The sequence below is a fragment of the Pectinophora gossypiella genome, chromosome 24, assembly GCF_024362695.1.
Source record: "Pectinophora gossypiella chromosome 24, ilPecGoss1.1, whole genome shotgun sequence".
NCBI lineage: Eukaryota > Metazoa > Arthropoda > Insecta > Lepidoptera > Gelechiidae > Pectinophora > Pectinophora gossypiella.
The window spans coordinates 454,829-474,649 of record NC_065427.1 but is presented as its reverse complement, the minus strand read 5'-3'; the positions used below and the strand labels follow the sequence as shown (position 1 = coordinate 474,649).

Below are 19,821 nucleotides of genomic sequence, written 5' to 3'. Positions count from 1 at the left end.
CGCATTGGAGCAGCGTGGTGGAGTATGCTTCATACCCCCTCCGGTTGATTGAGGGGAGGCCTGTGCCCAGCAGTGGGACGTATATAGGCTGTTTCTGTTATGTATGTAGACAGAACAAGTAGTTATATTAAAAATAATGTTTTACAACAGTTCCAATGTATGGTAAGATACTGTCATAGTATAGACGCCAGGGTTGTGACGTTTATTATTAGCAAAGGTATCAGTCCAAATTAGAATGATCGATTATTTTCTAACACTAGAATAGATATTACTCGGCAACCAAATACGTATACATACTTTAACTCACGCCCACACCTAATCCCTAATAGTGTGGGCAGAGCAACGAGTAAGCAAAGACAACTTGCACCCACTATTGACACATTCTAAGCTGGACATGATGTCTTATGGTGACAAGGGATCAGCCTATCACCCATAACAATTGTTCATCAGAAAGGACACAATCTCTGTGTTAGATTTTATTACCTGCCCAGGAAGACAGGCAACCAATTCTAAAGCATTTTCGTCAGCACACTCTCGTATCGTACCTACTCTAATATTCCGCGACTAACTCACCTTTAGTTTCAGATAATGTTTTCTTTAATAATCATAAAAAATACCATTATACGTACATAAAATACGTAACTCACGCCTGTAATCCACAGTCATTATTCCGTGATGTGCACGGTCCAGATGCAATGAGCAGAGTGCAGTGGTGGTAGAAGGCTAGCAATGATTGCTTGCTTGCCGTGACCGCCTCATCCGTTCCGGCGAGCGTGACCAATCCGCCCCAACATATCAATGTACTTAACACTTATTTATCTCACTAACCAGTGCTTATTCCATCCACACTATGTATCGTCTGTTCCTATTTTGTGCTCTGGTTGTGACAGTTTCATGTGATTTTAATGGTTCGTGTTATGTTTACTATTAATACGAGTATTATCGTTTTAATTTATTTTAAATTTAGAATTTAAATATTGAAATATTTACCAACTCAGTTCGCTTCATTTAAACAGGTTAAAATACGCCATTTCGTAAGTTTCTAAGAGTAGGAAATTTTCCGAATTTTCGTTCAGTGTCTGTGTACCGAGTGAGCGAAGGTAATAATGTGCCCATTTCAATTTCCAAACCGATTCATCATATTATGTTTGACAGCAGTTTGACTGGCATATGATATGCGTTTCTAATAGTATTAAGTTTAGATAAATAATCTCCGAGTGATGTTAATACAGTTAGAATCAGCCTTGCTAACAAGAAGGTTTTACAACTATTGATTTAAAAATGTTCATCGAGTAATTATGTGCAGGTACTAAAAATTATTACAGAGCAGCTAAATTTAATTTAGGATAAGTACATTTAATATCAGTGTGAGATTTAATTTGTTTCTGAACTTAATTTTAGATCGTGCATCAAATATATATATACTTAGTGATAGATTTCAATAAGTGTATAATTACATAGACAATTGAACAAATTAAACTAATCATACTTAAGTAAGTACGTGTAGTTAACAGTAAGGAATTGGTTTCTTCTTCATCAGATTAATATAAATAAACCGTACTATTGTTGAATTCAGAAATCTAATTTGGATTCTGATTACCTTCCAACCTGAGCATTTTTGTTATAGAGAAGTATTTTTTCGTTGATCAAAGGTCCAGCGATCTGTAGTCCGTACTAAGCCCGATTGATTTTCTGAGATTAAGTTTAGATTAGATCAGCGCTTGGGGGATTCTCAGTGTTTTGTTATAATTATAAAAGTAAGAAGTATATAATAATATCTATATTGCTTTTAATTTGCCTTAACTTTAAAAAAGTAGTAAGTATTAGACATTTTTTAAATTTACATTATTTTATTTGCTCATCTAAATTCGCAAGAAAAAAATATAAAGCAAAAAATCTTCCTGAATTGTAAGTAAGTTCTGAGTTCATCTTGCGATGGATGTACCTCCGACTAACCCAAAATTGGCGATATATTCATGACCTCATGTTCTTTCAAAGTCAGCATTAGCTATTAACTAGCGACCCGCCCCGGCTTCGCTCGGGTGCAATACTGAGGAAAAAATTAAATAATTTACGACATCACATTAAAAACCTCAAAAAGAACAGTATTTCTCCACTATTTAATGGATGTTATTATAAATATTAACCTTCCTCTTGAATCACTATATATTACAAAAAAAAACCGCATCAAAATCCGTTACGTAGTTTTAAAGATTTAAGCGTACGTTGTTTTATACTATGTAGTGATGTGAACTACAATTAGTAGTAATTGTTTTGAATGTAGTCCAACCTAATTACACAGTTTGCTCATGCAGGTGTTTTATATTTATTAATCTTTACTTCTAGGTACATACTATGGTCTCCTGAGTCCAATATGTGTGATGAACTACTACAGCCTGATATTACTGAATTATGTACCGCCGAGGAGCTACCAGTACCATCACGAGGCGCTGGAGAATGACCTCAACCCAAACATGGACGCCAGCGTGAGTACTGCCAGTGTGCATGTCGTGGCCAGTTCATTTCATGATGTGCTCGATCATTTTCATGAAATGGTCGTATTTCATGAACACAAAACGTTTAACGATATGAGCAACTAAATGCATTCATGATTACTTCGCACCCTTCGTGGAAAAACGCAGTAAGTTGATTTTATCAACTTTTCAGGAGCTAAAAAAAACTGTCCTACTAATTAGTTATAAGTCCTGGAAATAACCTTCAAAGAGAAAATAATAGCAAAAAGTAGCCCGGATTGACCCACATTTATTAATTTTTAATTAATTGTGTATATTTGAAAAAAAATTAAAAAAACACGGTTGCGTAGATATTCCACGAAACTATAATCAAACGTTCCGTTGTAAGTACAGATACTGCTTTATTATTACGTAGTGCAAACAACATTGACAGTTGTAACTTTACCTACAACGTTGTTCACCTTCCGATTTCATCTTACTCGGATGTTGTAAGTATTAGTTACTTCGTTCTTACACGAAAAATTTTAACAACATGTTTTGCGTAAGTTGAGAAACCTATTTGTTCCACGTGAAAGTAAATGATCTTTGATAGTGTAACTATAGAAATTGCTTTTTTAATAAGGAAATATCTCAAAATAATTGTATGTATCTTTAAATACTTGTTTGTTGCAGGGGTTAGTCTAGAATGTAGAAGTATGTATGCTCATACATTATACAGGGTAGCCCAGAACTTCAAGTTCAAAATGAAAAATTAGATAGAGTGGCTCATTAGCTACTAGAAACACCCCCATGTATGTTCAGCCATTATTTATAGTTTAGGAGATATGACCTATTTTGTACCTTTTTCTAGATTTTCTACCTTACTTCAGAAATAATCATTTTGTCGCTATCCCGTTCTTAATAATTATTTTATTTTACTTCACAACTATGTCTAAAGATATATACCGCTAGGTAAAAAAATAAAAACAGTCAAATCAAAGACAAAAAAAAGTTATTGGAAGTCAAAGTGAGAATTGGACCAAAATTGTCACAGTTGTTAAAACTTCGCCGAAGAATAATTAACACATGAGATTGGCATGGACGCTGAAAGTAGGTATCTCTAAAAAACTGCTCCATTTAATAGCCTTTTAGACACATCAAAAAAAGTACCTTTAATAGAAGCAATAAGTTTCGCGCGCGCGCTTATCCGTAACGTACGCGTACGATTCTAGCAACGAGCGGCGCCTAATTAACGTGTCGTTATGTCGTCGGAAATATTAAAATGTTCCGAGTGTAATATCGTAATAAACGAATTATTGTCTTATATTCAAAATAAGATATCGATAATGGATGAAGAAACGATACTTCGGTTGTGTTCATCTACGTTTACAAGTGATGAGATCAAGTCATCGAAGTCATTGTTATTTGATGCACTTCCAACTGGGCGAAGAAAAATTCAGCGTAAAGGAGAAGGAAAAGCGCATCGGGATCTCAGTGATATTGTGCACATTTTTAAAACAACGGAGCCAGATGACATCCCCGTTTTTGTCGCTAGGCAGCTAGAAAAGTTGCCTCCGATTACCTTTGATCATCTTGACTGTACCAAGCTACTCAAAGATATATTAAAAATGAAAGAGGATATTAACTGCCTACAGTCTTCTTGTGCTTCGAAGCAGCAGCTACAGGAACTAAAAAGTGAATTATTTATGAACAAGACGGCTATACCGGCACGATTATCTGGGTGCAATGTTAATGAAAAAAGAGGCGGATGGTGTTTAGATAGCGGGCCAATAGGTCTATCCAACGTTCATAATTCGACTTTGAACGACACTGAAAACCTTGCTTCTTCAAATATACAGAATAAACCAGAATATAGAACAATTTTAATGTCCGGTAGTGCAAATAATTCAAATAAACAAACGGAGGTGTCTGTGCAAAATCCGCGAGATATCACCTTGTTACCTACCGTGTCGTCGGGCCAACGAACACACTCAGCTGACGCGATGAGTCAACCGGAGCTGCATGACCGGTCGCCGCTGACGTCACGCAACTCAGCTGTTAACACGCCGAGCTCGCCGTCTATTCCTCATGTGTTAAATGATAAACAAATGGGATCGAGTACGAAAAAAGAAAAAGTTCCGGCTATGAATAGATTGGAACAAGAATGGCAAACAGTGCAACGCAAGAAAAATAAACATTACCGATATAGAGGAAATATAGGTACAGCAAAGCAAGAAAGTACGAATAACTTTAAAGCGGTAGTACGTCAAATACCTATGTTTATAAGTAATATACATAAAGAAACGCAAGAAGTCGATATAATAAGCTACATATTAAGTAAGACTCAAGAAACTGTTGTACTTGAAAAAATTAAAATGAAAAGGCAAACAAATCATAATGCATATAAGTTTTTTGTAAGTCATGAAAAACTACATATGTTTATGGACAAAAGCTTATGGCCGGAGGGCATTATATTTAGGAAATTCGTCCATTTCAAATATAGAAACTCAAAACGAGAAACCTCTGAGGACGGCGGCAGTTCACTACAAAATGGATAGTGGTTCTTATCGTTTCGCTACTTATAACTGTAAGGGTGTAAAAAGATCCGTCGATGGCGTAAGAGAGCTGTGCAAGTCGTGTGACGTGGTATGTCTCCAGGAGACATGGTTGCTGCCGCACGACATACGAAGTCGAAGGAAGGGCGGGGTTGGTCCGCGCATGGTGGGTTGGAACAAACATGTCGTCGAGGCTCATAGGACTGCCAGGTCTAGGTTTATGGAGTGGGTGAGGTGCGGTAGGCCAAAGACTGGCATAGTACATCAGGAGATGTGTGATAGTAGGCGAGTTTTTAAGTCTAGATTAAAATGGTGTCAAGACCATAAGCACCAAATAAGAATGGACTCGCTTGCTGAAAAACATTCGAAAGGTAACTTTCGGGGTTTTTGGCAAGATACTAGCAAGGTGAATGTGGCACCTGGCCTTCCTGTGAGCGTCGACGATGTCCAGGACCCCAAAGACATAGCGAATATCCTGAAGGACCATTTTTCGGTCAGTTCGCCATTGGGTCCGGCGGGGGGGTGGGTGCTTGATGCTGAAATGAACTGTCAACCGGTTACGAAATTTTTTGCGAAAGATGTCGATAAAGCTATAAAGCTTATAGCAAGAGGTAAATCCCCGGGCCACGATGGGCTCAGCATCGAACACCTGCAGCACGCCGGGCCGCACATTGCCAGAGTGCTGGCCATGTTCTATTCACTTTGTGTGGGTCATTCCTATTTACCAGCCGACTTCATGAAAACAGTGGTAGTGCCTGTGGTGAAGAATAAAACAGGTGACCTTACCGACAAACTTAACTACAGACCTATCTCTCTTGCCACTGTTGTAGCAAAAGTTTTTGACGGGCTGCTTAATACACAGTTAAATAAGTACGTATCGCTACATGATAATCAATTTGGATTTCGACCACGATTATCTACTGAGAGTGCAATTCTGTGTCTTAAGCATACCGTCAAATACTACACAGACCGTCAGACGCCTGTATATGCTTGCTTCCTTGACCTGTCCAAAGCATTCGACTTGGTTCGGTATGACTTGTTATGGGATAAGTTGAGGAGCATAAACCTACCTCAGGAACTAATTAATATGTTTCGGTATTGGTACGCGCACCAGTCCAACATGGTCAGATGGGCAGGGGAAGTGTCGGAGACGTATCGACTCGAGTGTGGAGTGCGGCAGGGTGGGTTGACGTCTCCGACCCTGTTCAACCTTTACATGAACGAGCTGATCGCCGCGCTGAGCAGCACGCGTGTCGGCTGCCATGTGGATGGCGTTTGTGTTAATAATCTGAGTTACGCTGACGACATGGTGCTGCTCAGTGCGTCGGTCTGCGGTTTGAGAAGACTGATGCGGATTTGTGAGGAGTATGCAGGTGGTCACGGTTTAACATATAATGTTAGGAAAAGCCAGTGCATGGTCTTTGAGGCGGGTAATAAATGCCCAGAGAACGTTCCTCCGGTGTTGCTGAATGGTACGCCCTTGGAGAGGGTATATCAGTTTAAGTACCTGGGGCACATAGTTACTGCTGACCTCAGTGACAATGCGGATATTGAGCGGGAGCGGAGGGCGCTGTCTGTAAGGGCTAATATGATAGCCCGCAGGTTTGCGCGATGTACACCAGAGGTTAAAATTACACTCTTTCGTGCGTATTGTACATCACTATACACCTGCAGCCTGTGGGCGAATTACACTAACCGCTGTTACAATGACCTCCGCATCCTGTACAATAATGCGTTCAGGGTGATATTGGGGCTGCCTCGGTTCTGCAGCGCGTCGGGTATGTTCGCGGCGGCGCGCACCGCCTGCTTCCATGCGACGATGCGCGCCCGCGGCATGTCCCTGGTGCGCAGAGTGCGGGCCAGCTCCAATGTCATCCTGCAAATGATCGGCGATAGGCTGGACTGTCCTTATCTCCGGCATTGCTGCGACAGACATGTGCCTGTATCGATGCCGGTGAGAAGGTATTGTTGATATTCTATTTTAATTGATTTTATTTGTTTTATCTAATTCTATTTTATTATATTTATTATTTTAAGATATTTGAATGTTTTATTATGTAAATTATGGATCATTGTTATCTGAAATAAAGAAATTTTAATTTTTAATTTAAAAATTTTTAATAAACTAAATAATTAGACCTCAAAGATTGCAAGATAGACAGATTTGAAGGAAAAATTTACATTCTCATACAATGTAGGTAGCTGCTTCTTTCTAACGTTGTTCTTTAACAACCTTTAACTACCTTTGTGGTCAAAGACACATTTTCAATAAAAAAAATCACGCTCATAATCGCTAACAGGGTAGACATAGCAACAGTCTGAAGACAAAACTTGCATTCACTTTTGGTATTCATATTGTAATGAAGGAAAAAGTTATCCCCAAACACTGTTGATGATTCATACTATAAGATGCTAAAATAAAATCTGTCTGTCTTGCAATCTTTGAGGGCTAATTACTTAGTTTTATGCCCCTATTAAGGGTACTTTTTTGGATGTGTCTAAAAGCCTATTAAATGGAGCAGTTTTTAAAAACACTTTCAGGGTTTATGAAAATCTCATGTGTTTATTATTCTTCGGCGAAGACTTACAACTGTAACAATTTTAGACGAATTCTCACTTTGACTTCCAACTTCCAATGACTTTTTTATCTTTCATTCGATTGTTTTTATTTTTTCACCTAGCGATACACATACTTAGGCATAGTTATGAAGCAAAATAATTAGAAATTAGAAAGAAAAAATTAGAATTATTAAGAAAGGGATAGCGACAAAATGATGATTTCTGAAGTAAGATAGAAAATCAAGAAAAAGGTGTAAAATGGGTCATATCTCCTAAACCGTAAATAATCGCTGAACATACACGGGGGTGTTTCTGGTAGCTAATGAGCCCCTCCATCAAATTTTTCATTTTGAACGTGAACTTTTGGGCCACCCTGTATATTGAAACAAATAAAATCAGTGTTAAATTAAGTGTTTATTCTAATTTGTATTAAAAAAAATATATTTATTTACTAGCTGCGCCGAAAGCCGTTTGACCCGCATGAGTTTTTAGTTTTCAGGGAGTTATTTCTATTTGTAATTAAAATCCAACTTTTAATTTTAAAACGTTTATTAATTAATACATGCATAATCACAAAATATATTAATACGGTATGGCACTTGCCTTTATTAGAAAAACCTTCATTTTCAGTTATTACAGTTAGTCATTAAGTGTTTTCTTGAACATTTTGCTCCTTTCCGATCACCCCCTCTTTGCTTTTCGGTAGAACCTGCAAATGACAAAATATAAAAAAACTATTAAGTACGATAATAAATTACTTAAAAGAAAAACAACCATTAATACCTATTATAGTAAGCTTAGAGATGAGCCAATTTTCCAACGTATCCGAAAAGCGACAGTGTCAGTGATAAAAATGTATGTGATTGACTGATAAGGTCTGTCCCTGTCGTTTTACGTACTTAATCGTTTGCAACTTGGCTAAAACCCCATAAAAGCCAGTTGGTTTGCATAGGAGATAACTCTAGAAAAAACTACATTAAGCAAATCAAAAATATATCTGTGGTTGTTATGATAAGAGGAAAATGACAGAATAATTATACCATAAATACACAGGCACTGACTATTTCAGAGAAACTTTACCACGCGCCGCTTCCAGGTTAGTAGGTAAATACCTATATCAATCTAGAATACAAATACTGAAAGGATATTTCGGCATACAAAACATGGAACGTTTTCAGCTGCTTAGCTTCCCGGCCAAGTCGTAAATCAGAAATGGTACTAATATTATTTTTTTGCCCAAAAGTAAGATGATCTGTGCATCGGAGGGCACGTTAGGCAGTCGGTTGCGGCTTAATTAAGTATGCAGGTATGTCGTCGTTACATGAGGCATGTCATGGACCTATAGCGGCTCAGTAGTAACCCTGATACCAGGGTTGATGAGGTCAGTCAATTATTGTCTCAACCCACACGAGAGAAGAACTTTAGTAGGATACGGATAGGTACATACGAACCTTCAAGAGAATGTGTCTCATGTTGACTACGACGAGAAGATATCCCATAGTTTCTTGAAATATTTTTGCATTTCTGGTCATGCTTCCACTGGGTTGTACTGGATTGGGTTGCAGTATTAGTGGAATCTGTTAATTGTAACATAATGGTTTAAATACATTGTTTGTAGGTAGGTACATAATAGACGTTAAGCAATAAAAAGGACCCATTACCAAATCACCCTAAAATTAGACACAAACCTAGATATTTTATCGTTATTTAGGTATTAAATAGAAGGTTAGTACCAATACCAATGCGTTAATAATAAAATCAAGGGTGTTTTTGCAAAAGTTAACTTATATACCTAGGTAGATAATTCACAACCAAGCCGAAATACTACAGTTGATCACGTAACAGTTTTTTGTTCAAATATCTTTATTTTATTCATATACCAGGTGCTATGCCAGGTGATAGCGAATGTACAAAAACGGCACACCCCAATTTAAATAGGTAGTTAGTTTATAGATTAAAAGCACCGAATAGGCACATAGGCATGCTTAGTTTACTTTAATAATTAGTACAGAGCAGTGCAATCATCATCACGCATTAACCAAACCAACTTACGTCAAGTAGGTCGTCAGGTAGGTAGGTAGGTAGGGTAGGTAAGTAGGTAGGATCTGCTTCTGTGTAAACCTTACAAATCAAAATATTTATAATATTAATAGTCTAATAAATAGTAATATACTAAGTAGGTAAGGTAATAGGTACCTAAAATCTAGCTAGTCTATTTATAAGTAAATATATAACTCACCATCTTCGATTTTGTCCAAGTTGAGCATACGTATAATCCTTGGGTTTTTTACTTCCACACAAAGATATGCACGCTTCGAGTAGCCACCATGAACAAATTAAATAGAGAGATAATTATTACATCTATCCAACATTCGTCAATCATGACTTTTTATTCTAACAAAAATCGACCTTATTATTACTACAATGCGATCGTTATTTGTAGGGCCGTATGCTGACTGACGGAATACCGTGGTAAAACTACGATCACAAATAGACAATCAGCTTTCACTCTACAAATAACGATCACAGTGCAATAATAATAAGGTCGTTTTTTATAAACTTCGTCGGCAATCATTTTGTCTATAGGTGATCTTGGTTTTACCGTGGTAAAACCACAATCAGCATACGACCCTACAAATAACGATCACAGTACAGTAATAATAGGGTCGATTTTTGGTTGAATAAAAAGTCGAGATTGACGAAAAATTGGTGGATAGATGTAATACCTCTCTAATATCTTTCTAATACCTCTCTTTGAGTGTGCAGCCCGCCGCCGCTGGCACGGCGTAAGTACAGTAACCAAATAAAACATAGGGATTTACGCTAGTGATAAGTAAGTATATTTACTTAGGACATTAATAAGTAGTCTATATTTGCAGGTAATTAGAATAACACGACAAATGATTCAAATTATTGTCTTTAAAAGAGTTGTATTCATATTTACGAAGAGTATAGTGTAAAATATATCATCGAAAAATGAAGATAAATGAAATAACGTAATAGTAATATCAAACCTTGCTTGGAAAAAACTACGTGATTATATTTACACCAAACCGTTACACTAAAAGATTCGCAGAATAGGCAAGTAGCTGGAGTTACAACAAATAGTAACGCTAAAACATTCGTGGAATAACGAAGTAACTAGACGTACAACCACTGTCGTGTCGTATAATGTCGTGAAACATGTCAGTACGTTTACTTACGTACGACTCGACCATCCTAAAAAACTTTCGTGTAAAATCGAAGTAAGTGTTATTATGACTTTACTATATGGGAAAATACCAAAAAAAAATCACGTATTTATACTTACTTTCTTATTATGGGGGAAAAATATTTTTATCAATGTTGCACAATTTCCTTGTTTTTGTAATAATTTCTTCATTTTTACTGATATCTTAATGAAAATTTGTGAGAAGGTGTATTCGTGTACGCTGAATTGAATGGTGCAATAAAAAAAAAATGTCGCTAGTCCACTTACTGCGTTTTTCCACGGGGGGTGCGACTTCATGATATGGCCAAACGTTGGCAATTATATTATCGTAAAATTAGTAAAATTATCCACCGATAGTGGCGCTGGTGTCGATTATATTTAAAACTTGATTGATATTATAATCGATGAAACAATGTAATTGTACAATTTTCCATATCGAATAAGTACATAATATTGAACCTAAGTAAATTAACCGACTATTCGCGTTTTTATCCTATAGTATCTGCTTACCCTGGTGGGAAATAGGCGTGAGTTTAAGTATGTATGTATGTGTTGCATTTTTATTACATCACATAGCATGGACACCGCCTACATTAACGATATGGCCAAACGTTGATTGATGTATCATTAAACGTTGACGTTTCATCAATATGGTCAACTTAAGGATTAAGGATTACACATCGATTTACCTTAATATTTTTTCGATTTTTAATTGTATTGGTGCATGTTTTAGATCGGTTTCCGCATCGTGGGCGGCAACCAGATAACGATCGAGCAGGCGCCTTACACCGTGCTATACGGAATGTACTGCGGCGGCTCCATCATCGCTCCACAGTGGGTGCTCACAGCCGCGCACTGCAAGTCAGTATAATCTTCTTCTATCGTGTGGATTGTGAGGAGGAATAACCAACCTCATCAATCCAGTTCATAACCCCACACGACTGAAGAAGAACGCACTTAAACTCGATCGAATGTCCTTTTGTGTGCATTGTGTTTGGGAATCTCGGCCTTAGGAGGTTAACATACTTTCAGGACGAAAGAGAAGTTCATAGTAGCAGGATCAACACAGCGCAGTCGGGGTACCCGGTACTACATCTGCGCTCACTTCATCCATCCGCTGTGGCAGCCGGAAGACCCTAGCAACCACGACTGGGACTACCAGCTGGTCATGTTGGAGACGCCGATACCGGTCACCCCGCGCTCCCGCCCCATTGCCATCGGTAGCCCCGATGAAATTGTGCCCGGGTACTTTGTTTCGGTTACCGGGTGGGGACACGTCAGGCATAAGGTAAGCGGTTTTTTATTTATTTTTTCTATACATACATACAGGGTGTTAGTGACATCGTAACGAAAACTTTGAGGGGTGGTTGAGGCCATGATTCTGAGATGATATCAAGTGGAATTTTCCGTCGCAAAAGTATGGAATTGAAAATAATTAAAAAAAATACACAAAAATTTTTAGGAATATTCAGACTGAAAATTCCACTTGATATCAACTCAGAATCATGGTCTGAACCATCCCCCTCAGTATTCGTTACGGTGTCACTAACACCCATACCTACTTGTATGGCTACCGTATGTACTTGTGTGGGGTGTAAGTGACATCGTAACGAATACTGAGGCAGATGATTCAGTTGATTATTCTGAGTTAATATCAAGTGGAATTTTCCATCGCAAAAGTGTAGAATTGAAAATAATTAAAAAAAAAAAAAACTAAAAAAAGTCATGAATTTTGCGACGAAAAATTCCACTTGATATTAACTCAGAATCATGGTCTGAATCATCCCCCTGAGTATTCGTTACGATGTTACTAACACCCTGTATAGATAAATACGTGATAACTCTGTTTGGAGAATGAGTGACTTAGGTGCCTCGTTGCGACATGGGTTCGAATTCCACTGAATTCGCCTCGTTCTTCTTCTATCGTGTGGGTGGTATTACCAATCTCATCAACCAGGGTTACTATTGAGCCGCCAAAGGCCCCTGACATGACTCATGTTAAGACTACGTACTTACATCAGTAAGTATTAACCGGGACCAACGGCTTAACTTGCCTTCCGAAGCACGGATCGTCTTACTTTCGGGCAATCAGGTGATCAGCCTGTAATGTCCTAACCAAACTAGGGATCTATAAAGAGATTTTTGTGATATGTCCCCACCGGGATTCGACTTTATGAGCTTGAATTCATGTTTAGATCATAGATAATTGATTTCACGTGGTTTCCAGGGTTTGCGGCCAGTCTAATGGAATAGACTCACCCCCTGTTACATGGGGCTCAACGCCACAAATAACCTGCTCCCCTGGTAGTTGCGGCTTCCGAATATATCCCGCTTAGGGACGGTTCTGAAAAGTATCGGCGTCCGAAGGACGTAATATACGAACCCGACGACCCGATTACTCTAGCCATAGAGGCAGCTAATCAGCTCGCGACACCAAACACTTCAGGACCCCGATACCGACCCCGCCGGCGTGGTCGACGATTTCCCTCATTCAGCGCTTATCGCTATCGACCCACTAGGGTCGATTAATTCTTTCAAATATTTTTCCTCTCAGACGACGCCCTGAGCCGAGGTTCGCGCCCAACTGGGCACCCTCAGGCCTGTTGTCTTAAACGTTGTACCGGTTGAGAGCCTTCAGCGCTCCCCATTTGTCCGGCCAAGTAGTTAATGCCATCTGCGGCAAATCTACAATAAGTCACGTCAAACAAAAAAAAAAAGCTGTGATTAATTCGAAAGAGGCCTGTGCTCAGCAATGGGGTGCATATTATATATTTATGTAATGTATTTAGCAATATACTGAGAACTCGCCAACACAAGTACCTTCTCGATCCAAATCACAGTTTGGACAGTATGACGCATGGCAGAGCTGTGACGTAATCAGAAATCAGTTTTAACTACTTACGTAATTGCGGTCATCAATCATCTTGAAGCTAATTGAAATCGGCTCGGCTCAAACGCAAAGACAACATTGAATATTAACTGTTAATTACAATTACCTAGCTCAAAGGATACTCTGTACGCTGAATATAGTGCAGAATTTACCTACTAAGGTTCAATTCATGACTGTTAAAATACTTCTTCTTCTTATCGTGGGGGTTGTGAGGTGGAATACCAGCCTCATCAACCCTGGTGTCAGGGTTCTGATTGAGCCGCAAAAGCCCTTGACATGGCTCATGTAACGACTACTTACTTACATCAGTAAGTAGTAAATGGGACCAACGGCTTAACGTGCCTTCCGAAGTACGGATCATCTTACTTTCAGACAATCGGTTGATCATCCTGTAATGTCCTAACCAAACTAGGGATCACAAAGTGATTTTTATAATATGTCCGCACCGGGATTCGAACCCGGGGCCTCCGGATCGTGAGTCCAACGCTCCACCACTGGACCACAGAGACCGTTGTGTTAAAATACTGTTTCAGATAGTTGGTTTGATCGTAATGATTGGCGATACGGCTTCCTACCTGTCACGTTGGTCTAACATAAATTTCGGTGAGGCGTGGGTTCATAGTCGTGCCTGTTGGTCTTTTTTAAAGAACAAAGTATTTTCGCTCTTATTTTCTATTTCGTCCTTTAGTTCGTTTCATAGGCTACCTAGTTTCCAATTAGTTTTTTTAAATCAGTTACTTTTTACTAAACGTCAAAACACGATATTACTGTGGAATTTTTATGAAAAAGCACACTGTGACGTCATAAAACACGTGACAAAATGTATTTATTATTACGATTTTCTTGATTTAATTCATAAATAAGTTAAATAGAAAAAAGAAAATGTTTTTCGTTAGCTTTAGATCTGTCTTTATTTAGTAATCACATTTTCATAATTTATATTGAACCTAGTAATTGGAGGGCAATGGGTGATTAGGTACTATAATCGTATGCGGCGGTGTTCGACGATCCATAATAACGGGTTTAGAATAGTCAAGTTCAAGTGATCTGATAGATATTCAGGAGCCTTTCTGAGGAGAAATTCATGAGGGCAGATCATTAAACACCGGTGGTTGAAGTCATTACCGTTAACGCAAAAATATCCTAGAATCTTTAGTCTTTTTGCAAATATCCAGTTATAACTTAAAAGAAAAGAAAGCAAAAAAGAAAAGATTCTGGGATATGTCCATTAAAGGTAATTATTTATAAGTAAATGTGTACGAATAAAATTATTTTCTAATCATAATTTATTTTATTGTTTCAGAAAGGGGTGAGTTTATTTCAATTATTTAATTAAGTTTTATAATTATTATGTTTAATATTCTTATTTCTAATGTAATTGTGACAAATTATTATTCATCAATGCTTGTCTTAAAATTGAAATATAATATGACCTATCACGTTGGTTTAAGAGAAAGCTTGGTGAAGTATATAAGTGTGGGTGTATGGATCATCTTGCGATGGATGTACCTCCTGACTACCCCAATTGGGTTGTAGTCGTGAGCATAAGTATGTTATGTAAGTAAATATATATGATATTAGGTTGAGTTTTTGAAAGTGTCTCTCTATAACTACCTACTTCATTACTGTGGTGCATTTTTTACACCATCAACCATTACCATTGCATCTTCTACTAATTGATACCTTCGACAAGAAAGAACGCTGAAGGGCTATCACTGTCGCTTTATCCTGTAACAAATGTTCATCATCATTAATTTAAGAGCCACGCTCTTGTAGGTGTAGCATTCTCCATTCTTGTCCGTCAAGAGCCAATTTTTTGACTTCCTTATAAGACACGACGTTCGCCTTCCCTTTAATTTGTTCCATGTATGCTCTTCTGGTTTTCCTCTTCCTCTCTTTCCTTCAATCAGATCTTCGCTTCTATGATGTTTATAATAAATGCAAATTCAAAATTTCCTCGTGTCAAAAGTGTCTAATCATCTAATAATGAACAAATGTTGTGCCACGTAAAACAGAAGCACAATATATCATTAATAATTAATAGTAACGTTACTGTAAGTAGCTTCTAAATGTCCCACTGCTGGTCATAGGCCCACAATCAAGCGGAGGGGGTTAATAATTAGTAGTAAGAACTTAATGTAATATTTGTGTGTACGATAGGAACGTATGCAGGACTACCTCAGACGAGTGTTCATCCCGATCCTGGACAGCGAGTGGTGCCGGGACGTGCCCAGCAGGGAGTACCGGGACCTCTCTCCCAGGATGTTCTGCGCAGGATTCCCCAACGGGACCAAAGACTCTTGCCAGGTAAAAATACGTTTGTTCCAACATTATTGAACTGTAAAACGTACTTTTGGATGCTAATGCCAGTACGGTAGATTTTCGTGCCACGTGAAATATAACGTATGAAATATACTGGCTATCAGTCTCTGGATAGGGTACACTTCTTATTGTGTGGGTTGTGAGGTGGATTACCAACCTCATCAACCCTGGTGTCAGGGTTATTATTGAACCACCAAAGGCCCCTGACATGGCTTATGTAACGACTACGTACTTACATCAGTAAATAGTGACCGGGACCAACGGCTACTAGGGTACTTATCTGAGACGAATGAGTATATTTTAAAAGTGATTTTAATGATTCACGAACTTACTTATATTGATCGGGTCGACATATGATTATTTAATTTTTAATAAGGTAAAAACATTTACTTAATTAATTTGTTTTTCCTGGCGTTTAAATAAATACTATTACGAAATGTGTCCGTGATCCGCAACCGAAGTCCACGCAAAGAAAGTTGCGGGCAGAAGGCTAGTATATTAAATGGAAAGTATCTTTATCTGTTACCTATTCACGGATAAGCTGCTGATCCGATTTGGATGTAATAGGCATATACAATAAATAAAACTAATACATCATTTATTTCAGATTTTTTTGTCCATTTTCAGAAAATAAGATTCATTCCAAAATTCTAACGCCAGGGTTGATGAAGTTGGTACTCCACCTCACAACCCATACGATAGAAGAATAAGATTCCGAAATACAAACATAAAATCTATTGATTTATTGTTGTCGAATTATGAGGCACTGGTATATGATATGATAACCAGTGTCCAAATCTCCGGCCAAGTAATTAATGCCATTTGTGGCAAATCTACAATAAGTCACTTCATTATGATCCGCTACCACGTCCTAATGACGATAGGTTAGGGTAAAAAAGTTATTATAAGATATGAATGTATGGGATTAGTTGTCCGAGAACTGATATTAAGCAAGCAAATTAATAATTTGTATAACCTTACTTTAAAAAAAAAAGAATGTCTAAGGCCCTGTGCTGAGATTTCTTGCAGCTTCTTTCCCCGGCTATACAGCTTGTGAGACGCTGCAGTAGTTTTAGACAGATAAGACGTTCGTTATATAAAAGATGACGATTCAAAATGTAATTATATTACGTACTTGAGTTTACCGAATAAAGATATTTTTAAATTTGAACAGAGTGGAATAAATAAATTCACAAACATACTTAAGTGCGATTAGCCGATATATACCTACCTAAAGAAGACAGATTTTAAATATCTTAGATTTTGCATGTCATAATCATAATATGGACATTATGGACCCAGATTTGCACAACAATTTTTAAGTTTTTTTCCAGTAAAGTTTATCTGTTTGGTGGCCTTGCAGGGTGACTCGGGCGGGCCGGCCGTGGGTGCGAGCAACAAGCTGCTGGGGCTAGTGTCGTTCGGTGTGGGCTGTGCTGTGGCCAACCAACCTGGCGTCTACAGCAACGTGCCACTAGCTCGCGACTGGATCCGCATGGTCACTGGCCTGCCGCTGTAATTCCTCATCTAAGGCTGCGAAGCGGATGCCAGCGGGCAGCCCAGCAGCGAAGTAGCGGCGGCGGTGGCTATGAAACACGAGCGCGTCATTGACACTTCATGGTCACTGCTGTCTCTCCGCTGCCACTGTGATCTAGGTTAAGGACTAAAACAAGCGAATGTCACCCTACCGCTTTCATACTCGCCAAACACCGCCGCTGCCCGCTGTCAGCGAATTTGCAAACATACATATACTTACACACATAATATAGGATGTTAGTGACACCGTAACGAGTACTGAGGGGGAGGGATGCTTTAGACTCATTTTGAGATTCATGAAATTCATGAAAATGTTTGTGTCTTTACATTATTTTCAACTCCGTACTTTTGCGTCGGAAGATTCCACTTAATATCCATACCTACTCAGAATTATGGTCTGATATCATCCCACAAAGTTTACGTTACGGCGTCACTGACACACTGTATACATTATATGTATACCTACATACATGTATACACAAACATACACACCCACATACACACCCAGCTACACACATACATACACACCCAGCGGTGGTGAGTAATCAAAACGCTAGAGGGTGACCCGCTCTTGTTTTACTCCTTATACATACATACACAAATAAATACACACATGCATAAAATCGCGCTCAGTATTTCTAATCGGATGGGCAGAGCCACAATCAAATAATCAGACGACAAGACATGATATAAACCATGTCACCAGATATGTGAGCAGCCTATCACCCCCATTCACTTACTTCAATTTTTCAGGAAAAATTACGAGACTTACTTTACCTTGGAAATTATTACCATTCTCTATTATCACTGTAAAAAATCATTAATTATGGATAAATCATAACAATAAGTTAATTAACTACTATTGGTTAGTTAATTCATTACTGGTTTATAAATATTAATTTAAAAAATTGTATAAATAAATTTTAGAATAATTAAAATTAACTACTATTATTATGATTAATTATATTTTGTAAGTGAAATATAAATAGAAAAGTTATTACTAGTTGTTTTAGCTTTAACAAAGAAAACAGAATAATTAACTCATTAACTTTATAATAATAAATCTGTCCTTGATCGAACGCTTACCTGGACCCGTGGTAGCCAAGTTGGTAGAACGCTTGCTTCTCACTTTGAGGTTGCAGGTTCGAATCTAGCATAGGCCTAAACCAATGATTGTCGAATTTGTTTTCGAATATATGTTTGGATCATAAATGGTTATCAACTGCTCAACGGTGAAGGAAAACATCGTGAGAAACCCCACATTCCCGAGAAATGCATTTTCGGAGGTATGTGACCTAACCTGTATTGGGCTGGTTTTCCCTTCGCGGGTTAGAAGGTCAGACAGGCAGGCGCTTCTGTAAAAAACCGGACCTGTCAAATCATCAGGTTAAGTAAGCGGGTCCTGTGAAAAACAGGATAATGCCAGGGAGATAATGATGATCGAACACGCTTACCTACATACTATATTAATATAGCTTTTCTAGAATGACAGCTGTCAGAATAATAGCAATATTTACCATATTATTAGATATTATGTGATCCCTCCGTGTGAGAGGGGGCCATCAGCGCTCCCCAAATAACTAAAGCTATAAACAACAAATCTACAATAAGTCACGACAAAAAATATGTCTAATTAAGTATGTCGCTTTCGAACTTACCTGTATCGGCAATTATGCATCAATGTGTAGGAGTTCAACCATCGGTACGCTGCTATGGTCGTTTTCGAACAGCAATTCGCTTCAAATATACAGGTTGTTAGTGACATCGTAACGAAAACTTTGAGGGATAATTCAGACCATGATTTTGAGTTGATATCAAGTGGAATTTTCCGTCGCAAAAGTATGGAACGGAAAATAATTAAAAAAGACACTAAAATTTTCATGAATTTTCCGACAGGAAATTCCACTTGATATTAACTCAGTATCATGGTCTGAATTATCCCTCACTAACACGTTGTATAATACGAATTTTGATGAACACAATAAAGTGCTATTTTCTCCTTTTAACATGAAATGTGATAAGCTAGACAAACGTCAAAACAATAGTAAAGCAATAAGGGTTCAAGAGCTCCTAGTAAAGAGCTATTCGCTATAGTAGTACATAATCTCAACAAGTTCTCAGAGATTATCAAATTTCTAGAATCCCAATAACCGACTCAGGTTTTCATATATTCGCATTGTTAAAGCTCTACGAATCTAAAGATTCTTACCTTTAATTACGCAAATTTTGTTTGTTACTCAGTATCTATAATAAGCGCTAACCGTTTGTGGACTTTACGACTTGCTCCAGATAAGT

The 19,821-nt window shown here is 38.0% G+C and overlaps 1 protein-coding gene across 1 annotated transcript in view; it reads left to right on the top strand.

Moving 5' to 3' along the window:
• LOC126377776 (trypsin-7-like) overlaps positions 1–17,733 on the top strand; it is a 34,077-nt gene extending 16,344 nt beyond the window's left edge. The window contains exons 2-6 of the mRNA XM_050025599.1: positions 2,347–2,486; positions 11,512–11,639; positions 11,811–12,066; positions 15,829–15,975; positions 17,354–17,733. Of these exons, the coding sequence (XP_049881556.1) occupies positions 2,382–2,486; positions 11,512–11,639; positions 11,811–12,066; positions 15,829–15,975; positions 17,354–17,509 (792 nt within the window). The 5' untranslated portion in view covers positions 2,347–2,381 and the 3' untranslated portion in view covers positions 17,510–17,733. The remainder of the gene's footprint in view (positions 1–2,346; positions 2,487–11,511; positions 11,640–11,810; positions 12,067–15,828; positions 15,976–17,353) is intronic.
• Positions 17,734–19,821: the final 2,088 nt, after the last annotated feature.